General features: G+C 34.5%; 2 protein-coding genes across 2 annotated transcripts; both read left to right on the top strand.

Moving 5' to 3' along the window:
* The first annotated feature begins 1,685 nt into the window (after positions 1–1,685).
* Positions 1,686–7,098, top strand: LOC143567649 (ATP sulfurylase 1, chloroplastic). The gene is made up of 5 exons (XM_077054023.1): positions 1,686–2,066; positions 3,642–4,047; positions 5,111–5,371; positions 5,454–5,540; positions 6,721–7,098. The coding sequence occupies exons 1-5, from the start codon at positions 1,876–1,878 to the stop codon at positions 6,856–6,858; spliced, it is 1,083 nt and encodes a 360-aa protein (XP_076910138.1). The 5' UTR covers positions 1,686–1,875; the 3' UTR covers positions 6,859–7,098.
* A 1,866-nt stretch (positions 7,099–8,964) lies between these two features.
* On the top strand, positions 8,965–13,031 carry LOC143567639 (ultraviolet-B receptor UVR8-like). The gene is made up of 12 exons (XM_077054011.1): positions 8,965–9,079; positions 9,731–9,917; positions 10,016–10,162; positions 10,252–10,333; positions 10,418–10,573; positions 10,685–10,858; positions 10,980–11,051; positions 11,551–11,622; positions 11,756–11,874; positions 12,389–12,474; positions 12,563–12,615; positions 12,700–13,031. Exons 1-12 carry the CDS (start codon positions 8,965–8,967, stop codon positions 12,766–12,768), a joined length of 1,332 nt encoding a protein of 443 aa, XP_076910126.1. The 3' UTR covers positions 12,769–13,031.
* The last annotated feature ends 1,188 nt before the right edge of the window (positions 13,032–14,219 follow it).

The raw sequence follows: 14,219 nt of genomic DNA, 5'->3' as shown, positions 1-14,219 counted from the left end.
TTCAAGGCGTACTAGGTACAAATATATGGTATATTTTTCACAGCCGATTCAAGCTAAACTATAAAAAGTCAGAGAGAAAAACATTGCATGATGATTAAAAGCATTCCGCTAAAGGTTCATCATCAATAGTGTGCGATTGAAAAATCTTTAAAATTTTGACATTAATATGGTTCGGGATTGAATTGCAAAGTTCATGATTCAAGAGGGTCTGTCGTTCGACCACTTCGACAACCCACGCTTGACAAAGCTATTTCAAGAAACTCTGCAACTGCTTTACAATCACGTAAGTCGTTCAACTCTTAGACGTCATTGTTTACATTTATGCAAAGAAGCAAAAATAAAATAAAATTAATAAATAAATTAAAGTTTTGAAAATTTAAAAACCAGTGAGAGACTACCGATGCTTGGTCGATTCCACACGGTTTACCATGATCGTATCTTTGCGTAATTGCTCGTTGGGTGGATCCAAATATACGTGGCAAATGATAAAGTGTACAATTTTTTTTATATTTTTTGAATACCCGCATACCAAAGATAACTTATTTCATATTCTGGATTATGTGGCGCCTCGAACCGACGGTGTCTTAATGTTTAGGTTATATAACATATAGCTCTTAAATTTTAAAGTCCATAAAACTTATAGCGGAAATATAACGTTATTCATACCCAAAGGTATCACACTCATACAAACAAAGTAAAATTTTTGAAATACAACATAAATAATCAATAAACATTGGGATGTCATAGCCCCGCCGTAGTGCCATCCATACCTTCATACGATCACACATGCTAATATGACATGTATACTAAAAGTCAGTATCGCTAAGTGAGTTATAAGCTTATAGCTTTCGTCACATTCATACATTCATGATTCACCCATTATTAAGTAAATTAATAACACACATGTACTATATATTTACCCATTTTGTAACTTATGTTAAAAGTAAAAAAGGAGTTTAGTTGCCTAGATTTACCCATATTTCATATGAGGCCGTGACATCCCCCACCCCCTCGAAGCCGGATATGATATTCGCTCATCACTAGTTCGCACATACCTTAATATATTTATTAAACAATAACTGCGTGAAAGAAAAAACAAGTAAGTGAAACTGTAGCACGCACGTAGCCACAAATGAAGCAAAAAGGATGGCATATGACTGCCATACGCTCTGTCAGTCTCTAACTATCATGACTGAGTATAATACTGTAAGTGCTGACTCATAAGTCGGTCGTAAAAGACATTTTAAACCTGACGTTGACTTAATCCCCAAAACATTAAACATATAACTCTCATTCAAAACGCATGATTCCATTATCCATAAAAATATACATTTAATAATCAAACCATTGATTATGCCAAAAAGTAATTATAAGTTGTAAGTAAAAACAAAATGAAAAAGGTGCAACACAAATATAATACACTTCAAACCCACCCAGGGTGTCCAGGTTCATCCTCCCAACAAGTTAGTATATTAATCAGCATTCCACTAAACCAACCCTTGTCCTTGTCTTGTCTTCCTTATTCTTCCAACCTGCACGAGGGATCATTCATCAATGGCGGCCACGACCCATCTTTCAATCAAGACCCAATTTCAACCCAAATCCCACAAAACCCATTTCAATTTCAACCCCAAATTCTCAAATTCCACCACTTTCATCTCATTCAAACAAAACCCAATTCGGAAACCGATCCGGGTCTCGTGCGGGTTAATTGAACCCGATGGGGGGAAGCTCGTTGACCTGGTGGTTCCGGAGTCAAAGAGGGATATTAAGAAGAAAGAAGCAATTGGTTTGATTCAGATTAAGCTTTCAAGGATTGATTTGCAATGGGTTCATGTGCTCAGCGAAGGCTGGGCCAGTCCGATTACCGGGTTCATGAGAGAATCCGAGTTCCTCCAAACTCTTCATTTTAACTCGCTCCGGTTAGGAGACGGGTCGGTTGTTAATATGTCCTTGCCGATTGTCTTGGATGTTGATGATGCCCAGAAGGAAAGGATTTCGGGTTCCGGTGCGACCACCGTGGCCCTTGTGGATGCGGCGGGTAACCCGGTTGCCATTTTGAACAAGTAAGATTTTTTATTTTTATGTCTTTTGTTGATTTGATGAATACTATGATTATACATATGTTAATTGTATGTTTTGTATGATTAGTGTAGTTAACCTTAACGGTTTGGTTTACGGTTTGAAACTCGAATTCTTTTTTATTTTTATTTAGAGCATGTAGTAGAGATGATCATTAAGTTTTAAGGTTTGAAACTAGTTAGTTTTTTATTTGGTATTTTTTTAAAGGGATGTGTTATTCGTACACCCTTTGGTTATCCACACACCCTACATACGATCGTATAGGGGTTATACTATCGTATGAAACCCCATATTAAAGGGTGTGTGGATAGGTTAAGGGTGTGTGAATAACCAATGCCTTTTTAAATTAGAGCATCACCAACGGTCGGTTTTTGGGGGCGTGTGCCACTGACGTGGCGCCGACGATGATTTTTTGTGACAAACATGGCGCTGAGGCCGGTTGGACCAGGAATTGGGCACGGAACTGGTTTGGTTAAAGCCTATTTAAGCGTTTTTCCAATTAACCGGCCGGTTACTGGTTGGACAATGAATGAGCATGCTGAACTGGACCAGGTGTGGGACCGAATGTTTTGAATTATTTTCACTTTTTAGTTTGATTCCAAATCTTATTTTATGATTCATGTATTACTCTAGACTTAATATTTTATTTATATAAGTTTTGATTAATTATTAAAATAGTAAATTTACACCAAAACAAAATATAAAGTATTTTCATGTTTTGTTTTGGATTAGAAATATGGATATAGTTTCAATTTTTATATTATTATATGGCGTCATCCGGTTCTTATGTCTAGTCCAATCTGTCTGAGCAGTCCAACCATTGAACCGATAAAAGACTTCGCTATTCGGTACAATCATGAAAATATTGGTTTTAAGCCTAGTATAATATTAATAACCCTGGATCATATTTTGAAACTTGAACTTACCATATCGATCATTTTATTATTTGTTTTCTTTTGAATATATATATATATGTGTGTGTGTGTGTGTGTAACGTTCATAATAGTAAATCATCATATCATTTTAAAGTTTTAACGGGCACTAATAATTTTGATATAAAAGGAACATGTTTAAATCATGAAACTGACCCGTTTTGGCTGACCCAAGCAACCCGGCCCGTCTGCTTTACAGTTTGAACCTTAGTTAATTGTTCAGCTGAGAATTTTCATCAAAACGGGTAGACTGTACTGTGAACACCTTTATGAAATAGGGGATGATTTTTAGTTTTTGCATGCTGTATCCCTTCTCTTTAATAGTCACTAATCGTTTCGGTTTAAAAACCATGTTTAAACCGTGAAACTGAACCATTTCTGCTAGTCCGGCTGATCCAACCAACCTGATCCCTTTACTTTGGTGGGGGGTAATTTTGGTATTTCACAAACCAATAACAGGAAACAAAATACAAATTTAGAAACAGAACATTTGTTTTCATGACACCAAATAAGGAAAAAAAGTTATTTTGCTACGTTTGGTCGAATTTTCTTAGTTGTAAACATAGTTTATTCGAGGAATCATGATTGCGTATTTACACTCTTTCGTTTCGTGTATCAACTGTTTAGCATCGAGGTCTACAAACATAACAAAGAAGAACGAATAGCAAGAACTTGGGGTACAACAGCCCCGGGTCTTCCTTACGTTGAAGAAGCCATAACCGGTGCAGGCGATTGGCTAATCGGGGGCGATCTTGAAGTTCTAGAACCGATCAAATATAATGACGGTCTTGACCATTACAGACTCTCCCCTTCAGAACTGCGTGCAGAATTTGAAAAGCGGAATGCAGATGCTGTTTTTGCTTTCCAGCTCAGGAATCCTGTGCACAACGGTCACGCGCTTTTGATGACCGACACGAGGCGTAGGCTTCTTGAAATGGGTTATAAGAACCCGGTTCTTTTGCTTCATCCACTTGGTGGGTTTACCAAGGTGGATGATGTCCCGCTTAGCTGGCGTATGAAGCAGCATCAGAAGGTAATTTTTGATCTACTTGACTCAGGTCTGTTTCAGGTAGAACCCACGAACCTGTTTAGCTAGATGGGTCGTGTTGTGTCAGCCTGGCAGGTTTGAGGTTGACCTGTTGACCAATTTATTTTGTGGTTAAAATGTGTTTTATGTCGTATGTTAAATATTTATGCCAGGATTAGGGACTTAAAAAAGAGGAATTGACATAGGATTTAATGATCAAATGTAACTCTTTTATATTCATTTGATTTTTTATTGTAAAATTGTGATTCTAAAGTATAACTTTCAAAAGATAAAAAATTTAAGAAGTTTGGGGTGTGTTCGTGTCAATCGTCAATATTCATTTTGTGTTCGGGTTGGGCCCTCCAACATTACTTGTTTAGCACCTGTACCCAACGCAACACGACCCAGCATTACTTGTTTAGCACTTGTTCATGTAGAAGACATCAACCGTAGCCCGGAATACCTGAATCATGCGACCCAAATACGACACCCATTTATCTAAACAGGCTTGCAGATTATATGTATGCCGTAAACGTATTAAATAGGTTGTAATGGGTGGGTGGGTGGGTTGTAATAAATGGATCGACTCATTTATTTACACGGATTAAACAGGTAAACCCGAACACAACATGTTTAATAAACAAGATATGACAAGCCAAAGCTTAATTATTTTTGTGTCGTGTTTGAATTTATGTCATGGATTGCGCCCTTAGATTAAGTGGGCCCAAAATCCAAACAGTTTAACCTTTTTATATGCAATCAAAATGTCAAATATGATTAAAATTTATATTTTTTATAATAATCTGGTTCTTTGAATAAAACATTTAACAAGGTTTATGACAAACACACTTTTGGCAATCTTGACCTGTGTTTTATTTCAAACACAACTCGAGTGACTGATTAATAAGTATGCAAAGTTGAAATGCATAAAAGCTTCCAAATTGCTTTATGAAAATAAACTTTAGATCCTTGTTATAATATTATATAGTTTTCCTATTCAAGTATTTTACATTAATAATTCAAATCTTAAAAAAAAGGGTAAAAATGTTTTGATGCTTATGATTATCAGGTACTAGAAGATGGCGTTCTTGATCCAGAAAACACAGTGGTCTCAATATTTCCATCTCCAATGCACTATGCGGGGCCCACCGAGGTCCAGTGGCATGCCAAGGCCCGTATCAACGCGGGTGCCAACTTTTACATAGTGGGCCGTGATCCAGCTGGCATGAGTCATCCAGTCGAGAAAAGAGATTTATATGATGCTGACCATGGCAAGAAAGTACTTAGCATGGCACCCGGACTCGAACGGTTAAACATCCTCCCTTTCAAGGTACTTTCTTTATAAACATCATAAACCACAAATTCTTTTACATTAATTTTTTATTTATTTATCTATATCTTTATTATTTCAGGTGGCGGCGTATGACAAGACGCAACAGAAAATGGAATTCTTTGATCCGTCTAGACCTCAGGATTTCCTATTCATCTCGGGTACCAAGGTATTTTACCAAAAATAGACTTAACAATATTCACTTTAGCCGAATTGTGATCGTTTTGATCTCATTTGACCTGTTGTATTCTAATCTAGTGGAAATTAAAATAAAATATATAACGCGACTTGACCTTTATATCAGTAAATAGTCGAAATATTCATCTCTACCTCTAGAGTTATTTTATTTTTATTGTAATTTCTTTTCGGCTTTTTTAAAGTATAGTAACCCAGGTTGCTAACCAACTAACCAATTCCTATCTGGGCTCTCTCTCATGGCTTTGTTGCTAACCTATATTCAAAATATAATAATTTCCTTTTCTGTTTCTTTTTTAAATTTTCATATAAAGCATACTTTAGTTTTTCCTTAATTTATTTGTAATATTATATACTTAACATATGTCCATACATCTAAATAGGGTTAATATCATAATAAAAACCAATGTACTTTGTTATTTTTCACGAAATAGTCTCACGACATTATTTTGTCATTTTGAAGTCCCTAAACATGTAAAGAAAAAACAAAAAAAAAAGTCTCTCACTATATTAAAGTCCTTAAAATTGTCTCCAATTGTGGAAAATTATTTAAAACATGACTAGTTACACCTTAAGTTTGTCAAAATTCAATGAAGTGACATTTAGCAAATCAACAATTTTGAACAAAAAAATTATTTACATTTTCTTTTTACCAAAATAAGAGGTAACTAGTCAATATTTGAAATATTTTTTACAACTATATAGGTTATAGACTTTCATGTAGCAAAAGTGGGTTGATGGATTTTTTTACATATTTAGAGACTTAAAAATGCCTAATGCAAGTTGAAGGACTTTTTTTTCTTGTAAAAATAAGAAAAGTATGTTGGTTTTTTTATAATACCAACCCATCTAAATACACAGTTTTATTCATCTTTTTCTCTACAGTTAGATACAAAATTTTATTTAAACCGAGTTGCATCCAACAATAAATATATTTTGGAACTACGAGACTGAAAAATACTTTACGCTGGATTTAACTCAGTTTTCATTCTTCATATTGTAGCCAAAAAAAAAAAAAACCTGAATAAAACTAAGTATTTTAAATTGAATTAAATGTTTACAAGTACAATAGTCTTATAAAGATTCTTGTGCTATATAACATTTGTGGGCTATTTTGTTGTATGCTGACATCCGATTTCATTTGTGTGACGCAGATGCGGACACTTGCAAAGAATAGAGAAAACCCGCCAGATGGATTCATGTGCCCGGGTGGTTGGGAAGTGCTAGTCGAGTATTATGATAGTTTGTCCGCAAACGACTCTGGTAGGGTCCCTGAAGCCATCCCAGCTTGAGTCATTGGCACGTGACACAAATGGTTCGGTCCCCGAATCATGGTCCATGATGTGGGCTTGTTTTAGTAAGTGTGGGTTGTTTTGATAAATGCTACTTATCCAAATAAGATGAGGCTGTGCTTCTGCCTCCATGTGTAAAGTCATGTGCTGGTTCTTGGGCACATTGTAACATACTGTATTCGTGCTTTAGACGCAGTTATTTACTTGTTGGGTGTAAAGAAACTTTTTATTTTTTTTGTGTATCGGTCGCGTTTTCTTGGTTTATATATTGGGGAAATCAGAGAATAAATATTTGATCAAAATGTATAGAAAACCAATCACAAGAATAATGTGACACAACATTTGTGCAGTAAGTGGTAAAAACGTACAAGTTTTAATAAAATCAATAATGGTGTTTTCTGAAGTCAACATCCTTATTTTCTCGTGATTTTAATATATATATATTTAAGTGCTCACATGGGTTCATTTATTGAAACATAAAGATTGAATAGTTATCATCTTTTATGACTTTTAATCATATTGATCAATTATCAACCTTGGGTGATGTACTACATTTCTACAGTAACTTTGATGAGTTCACATCAAAGGCTGAAATGAAAAACATATGGGTTAAGAAATTGACAATTGATGGCGGTAGGTGGTGATTGTGGGCCTTTGGCTGTTGTAGTTGGTGCTGATTTTGAATAGCATTCATACGTAGTACGAATCAAGATCGGACTAAGAGTGTATGAAATGGTGATTTGTCGATCTCACGGACGTAAATATGAAAGAGAGAGAGCACAGGAATAAGAAGAGATCTCTTCTTATTTCGGTCCGGTTGAAAATTTTATAGACACATAAATAAATTGGTGATTGAGAAATTTATAGTTATCTTAGGATAAATATCACACGTGTATAGTTTTTTTTTTATGACAGATAGCATATCAAATTTCCTCGATATATCCATCACCGAATATTGTTTGACAACTTGTGCTTCATAAAATAGTCTTGTTAATGAATTATTAGTAAAAAATGTTTTAAAACACATCATGGATACATCTACATCATCATTCATATATGAGGTAGCCTATCCCTTTTATTTGAAGACGCAAATCCTTTTCCTTAATTAAAGGAACCAATAGTTTTAACTATAACAAGTGTAGTAGGTTTTTGTGTAGCTGTCATGTGGGAAATATATAAGGCATTTTTTTATTATTATTAAAGTTTTGTATTTTATTTTGATTCATAACATGTTAAAAACTGTAAGAATCATATAATACATTTAAACAATTGGTATATCAAATATGTTAGTTAAACAACTTTTACTCCACACATTATTTATTTTATTTATTACATATAAGTTTAAAAGTGAAGTTTGGTGTCGCAAGAATCTTATTGATTCATGTGATGACATCAACTCGTGCAAAATATCATTCAAGGTTTTCTTTAAGCATGTATATTTTTTTTCTTTGAGTTTTGGTATTGTAATGAAATTAACCGAAATCGATTTAATTCGCATTGACTCACTGCTGTATTGTCACAGGTTTTAATGATCGAGTAAACGTCGTTTTAAATATGTTATTTTTTGTGTATAGGCTATACGAATATTCTGAGGGTTTACCAATCTAATTTTGGGTTTAGTGCCAGGACGGTTACGAACCTAACCGATACCAACTAAATTCATGTTATTTTGATCATAAGTTAGGGATGAGACTGGTGTCATACCGATACTGAAAGCTCAAAACTTATATCCTGAATAGCTAAAATTACCCCAAAACGCACCTTCCATTAGACTTTTTTCATCAATGGTATATAGTTTAGAAAGGGGATGTGAAACCAAATAAAAGAGGAAGATGACTAAAGCAAAGGAAAGGAGTGGAGTTGAGTTGAGTGGAGTGGATAGATAGAATGTGTGTTGTCTTCATCCTTGAAACAACTACTGCTGCCTCATTGTCCCCTTCTATCAACAATTATTATATATAATAAATCATCCTCCTCCTCCTCCTCCCCTCAAGCAGCCTGCCTACCCACCCACCCACCCATATTCATATTCATATTCATATTCATATTCATTCATTCAATTTAATTCTCCTCCCTCCAACCACCTCAGCAACCTGCAATTTGGTAATGGAAGATATACGTACTACTACTACTCAAAGCGAAGCAACTGTTACTTCTTCGGTTCCGATTCGTCAGGTGCTTTTGATCTCCGCTGGTGCCAGTCACTCCGTTGCGCTTTTGTGTAAGACTTGTAAACCCTAGTTTTTTAATTACTGTGTTTTTATGGATGAATTTGGGCGTGGAGATGATTTTGACTTGCAAGTTGTCGGTTCAGGTGTTTGCACAGCTTCAATTGACTAGATTTTTTATGAAACTTGTTTGATTTGAAGATGAATTCTTAGGTTTTTTTTTTATTTTTTTATTTTTTTTTTATAAATTGTTAGGTATTGAAGATTGACTTGAATAGTGTCATTGATCTGTGTGATATCTACATGCAATAATGCCCTTGTTAATAATCATAATAGTGGGAATATGATATCCAACTTAACACCATGTTTTTAAACTGTAAAACTTGGTTTTAAAATGTTTTGATCCATGATGCATGATGCTTATGTGAGGTGTCAGTTTGTTATTACTAAAAATGCTTTATACATAATATTTTAACTTTTAAACACTATTAAGACATAAGAGAATAAAATAAATAAATTAAAAAGAAAAGCTATAGCACCCCCGGAGAATTTTTATGTATAACCAAAATAAGTCTTTAGCTCTTATGTGTACAAGTAATCTATCACAATCTATGCATAAACTTACTTTAACTCAGCATTGAGATTATGTGATTTACACTGTACAAGATCATGACATACTATTATTGTTATTACTATTATATCAGCTGGAAATATTGTTTGTTCATGGGGAAGAGGAGAAGATGGGCAACTAGGGCATGGTGATGCTGAAGACCGGCTGTCGCCTACACAGTTAAGTGCTTTAGATGGTGAAGAAATTGTATCTCTTACTTGTGGAGCTGATCACACAACTGCATTTTCAGAGTCACGACTCAAAGTATTCAGTTGGGGATGGTTTGTTCTTTTATCTCTTTAGCAGCTATGCTTAAGAATTCAGATTCACATGTATATGAGAAGTACAAACAAGGGTAATTTTGTAATTCTGGTATCAGGGGCGATTTTGGGAGATTAGGGCATGGAAACTCTACTGATTTCTTTATTCCTCAGCCAATTAAAGCATTACAGGGGATACGGATAAGACAAATTGCTTGTGGTGACAGCCATTGTTTGGCAGTCACCATGGAAGGCGAGGTGCAGAGGTTTGTATTATATTATATTATTATTATGATTGTGTTAATCCGATAATAAAGGAATTTGATTATCTTTCTTCTTTTTGACTTCAATGTAGTTGGGGCCGGAACCAAAATGGTCAACTTGGTTTAGGTACAACTGAGGACTCTCTTGTCCCACAAAAGATTGAAGCTTTTCAGGTAAAAGTTACAGATTTATGTTAAATTCTGATTATGGTCATGTATAACTAAATGACCCGTGATTTTTTTATGTGTTTTAACTAGGGTGTAAATGTGAAAATGGTGGCTGCTGGTGCGGAGCATACAGTTGCTATAACTGAAGATGGTGAGCTTTATGGTTGGGGTTGGGGGCGATATGGTAATTTGGGGTTAGGTGACAGAAAAGATCGCATGATTCCCGAGAAAGCTTCAATTATCAATGTATGTAGCCATTTGGTATATTGTCAATCGCTAAATAACTATCAAACAGGCCGCTATATAATGGATAATTGGATACTGTCTTTTTAAGTAAACTAGCTGACTTTGCAACAGGAGGAAAAAATGGTGCTTGTTGCATGTGGTTGGAGGCATACGATTTCTGTGTCATCTTCTGGTGATCTTTTTACTTTCGGTTGGAGCAAGTATGGCCAACTAGGGCATGGAGATTTTAAGGACCATCTTGTCCCTCATAAACTCCAAGCATTGCACGGCCAATTTATATCACAGGTATTTGGTTTTTCTTTGATGTGTGTCACCTTATGCCATTAACATTATAGTTATATTGAATAATTGTGTGAGGATGTTACAGTTATTGTGATGTTTTTGAATGTGTCTTTTAATATCCCAGATCTCGGGTGGCTGGAGGCATACAATGGCATTAACACCAGAGGGAAAGCTTTTTGGATGGGGATGGAATAAGGTTGAATACTAGTATTAATATCATATCTATCTTTATTATGTTTTATTTTTTCATTAGGGGTGTGATGGGTCGGTTTTGGGCTCAACCCGAACCAAAAACGAAACTTCAGTTTTACTTATGGGCTTGGTTCGCCTTTTCAGTTTTACATTTGGGCTTGAAATGTTTCGACCAAAAATAATGAATTTTAGCCTTAATATTTTTGCCTAAAATGTTAACCACTCATCAATTAGTTTGGGCCTGAAGGTTTTGGTCCAAAATAATGAATCTTGGCCATAAGCTCAATAACAAACATTCAAACAAGTTGGGCATGGTTTGGCTCCAAAATTCAAAAACATCGGCCCAAAATTATGAATTTGGGCCATAAATTACTGACTTTTGGCAAATATCATATTATCTTTTAATTAATTTATCAACATCATTATGCTTTATTTGCATAACTTGAAGATTGTTGGCTCTAATATTTCTAATTAACTTATCCTGATATTTTCTATGTGGACAGTTTGGACAAGTCGGTGTCGGGGACAATATAGATCATTGCTTTCCTATGGAAGTAAAATTTCCAGATGAGCAGGCACATCATTTTTCCATGTGATCTTACTTTCTTTCATGTCTAGGAGATTAAATTATTGTATGTATATTATTGTGTAGCATTTATTCATCTGTCTTAAGTTTATGGTTTTTTTTTTTCATTTATCTGTTGACAGAAAGTAGTTCAAATATCATGTGGATGGAGACACACACTAGCTGTTACTGAAAGGAGCAATGTATTTTCTTGGGGCAGAGGCACAAATGGACAGCTTGGCCACAAGGAGGCTATTGACAGGTATGGTAAAACTGTAAAAGGCATTTTAGTCATTTGTAAAGCTCTATTTTCTTCAAGCTTGGCTCGTTTCGAGCTCTATTTGTAAATCTCAAGTTTATAAAATAGTAAAGGGTATTTTAGTCATTTTACTGTAGAGACAAAAAAGTAAAGGGGATTTTAGTCATTTGCAAAGCTCTATTTTCCTCAAGATCGGCTCGTTTCGAGCTCCATTGGTAAATCTCGAGCTTATAAAACAGTGAAGGGTATTTTAGTCATTTACTATGGAGATAACATAGTAAAGGATGTACTGGTTATTCTATAAAATTTAACTAGAAAAAGTTTACCTCCATCCATGTTGACCGTTTGTGTTACATTTATGCATAAGTTGGGACCAATGACGTACTTTTCCATACTTAAGGGATAAGGGCTAAAAGTGACATTAGGACATACCACAGGGAGTAATTCTTTCTTTGCAATGTGACATTAGGACATACCACAGGGACCTTATTATGTGTTTTATTTGTAATACTTGCAGAAACATTCCCAAGATAATTGAAGCTTTGAGCATGGATGGATCTGGTGGACAGCATATAGAATCATCAAGCACGGACCCATCTGCAGGTACTAACTTTTCATATTTCTTAATTTGTAAACTTATGTTTCATATCATTATCTGATTTTGATCTTTTAAATATGATTCTTTTGGCAGGGAAACTTTCAGCATATCCATCTGATAGATATGCAGTTGTACCTGATGAAACCGTATGATTTAAATTTTAACAATTCATAAAATTAAACTCTTTTATGTGAATAAACGAGGTTAAGATGGTTATACGCGTTGTGCAGGTTCAAGGTGGTGCTAATGGAAATGACGCTAATGTCCCTGAGAATGATGTGAAGAGAATGAAGCTTTGAATTTTGCAGCTCCAAACTAACCACAAAGGTCCATCATGTTGTTAGGAAATAAAAGGAAGCTTGAATACTAATTCCATTTTAGTTTAGTTTTTGTGCATCTTTTCCACTATGTTAAACGAGTGAATGTTGTGTTTAGTTGGTTGCGATTGTTGTATTATATGGTATTGTAATCATGTTGTATGAGGATGTTGATGTGTGGAGTATTTGGTTATACTTTTGTGCGGCTAAGTTATATTTTGTTCTTTTGCGAGTTCTTGTGGGTTTGGGGCTAGTAAGCTAGGTGGGCGACCAGAAAATGTGAACCGTTCGGGAAAAAAAAATAAAATTGCAATAAAAGAAGATACCTAGTTGGTTTAAGCAAGAGAACGTGGTGAGAGACGGGTGGTTTAAGGTCTCCTTCAAAACAAAAAACAAAAGCTAACAATTGAAATTCTAATTTGGGTTTGGATCTAGAAAGGATCCACATGTAACTGTTTTCAGGTCTATGAGAATGGACGCGAAAATACCTTTAAGAATGGTTAAGAATGTGTCATGTGGCACCTAACATGTTGCTTTACTAGAGTAGGGAGATACTAACAAAAGGGAGCGTTACAACGAAAACCACATTTAACTTGAAAACTATTATCAACCAATCGATATTTTAAATATTTTTCATTTATTTTAATTATAAGGTTAGTATTGTAAAAAGCATTTAAAAAAAATACAAAAATATATGTAGCTCATGAAGTTACTTATGTGTACCTCATACAGTGTGTGTGTGTGTGTGTATATATAGATATAGATTACGAGCTACATATATGTGTGTGTGTGTGTGCATATACATACTAGTTTGAAACCTATGTAATACATGAACCTGGTTGATAATGTAAAAAAAATATTTAATAATTAAGCGAAATACAAAATGAAAACGATAAACTTATCTTTATTTTTAAAAGACAACCATTGTACAACGGTATTTTTTAATATTTATTTAAATATTTTCATAATTCAGATTAGTATTTAGTAGCTATCAAGTAACAAATAAATAGTAATAAATGATTTTAGAGATTTACCTAGTCTTAAATTTGTGAGGATTAATGTGAATATGACAACAATAAGTAAGTTTTTAAATATTTTAATAACTTTTATTTAATCTCTTCCGTCCTAACAAAATACACACGTCTAATCGTCTATAATTAGATGAGTTTGGTGATTGAATAAAGTCTCACGAGTGCATTCGTACGAAGGCCGGAGGCATGATTCCTCTCATACCTTTTTATTTTTTATTCAACTTTTGTGTCAAGCATACTATAATATAATAGTTTAATAATTAATCATGGAGCATTCCGATTTTTTTTAAGCTTTTGGTAACACAACTATATAAAATGTTCCTAACCAACAAGACATAGCTAAAGTTGCAGTATAAACCAAATGTTGCAAAAACATTATAATTTTGTTAAACTAACTATGAG

This window comes from Bidens hawaiensis, unplaced genomic scaffold, assembly GCF_021521415.1.
Source record: "Bidens hawaiensis isolate Kalapana, Puna unplaced genomic scaffold, B.hawaiensis_p1.1 tig00023470_1, whole genome shotgun sequence".
In the NCBI taxonomy this organism is placed as follows: Eukaryota; Viridiplantae; Streptophyta; class Magnoliopsida; order Asterales; family Asteraceae; genus Bidens; species Bidens hawaiensis.
The sequence above is the reverse complement of the archived record's forward strand: the minus strand, read 5'-3'. Positions and strand labels throughout refer to the sequence as shown.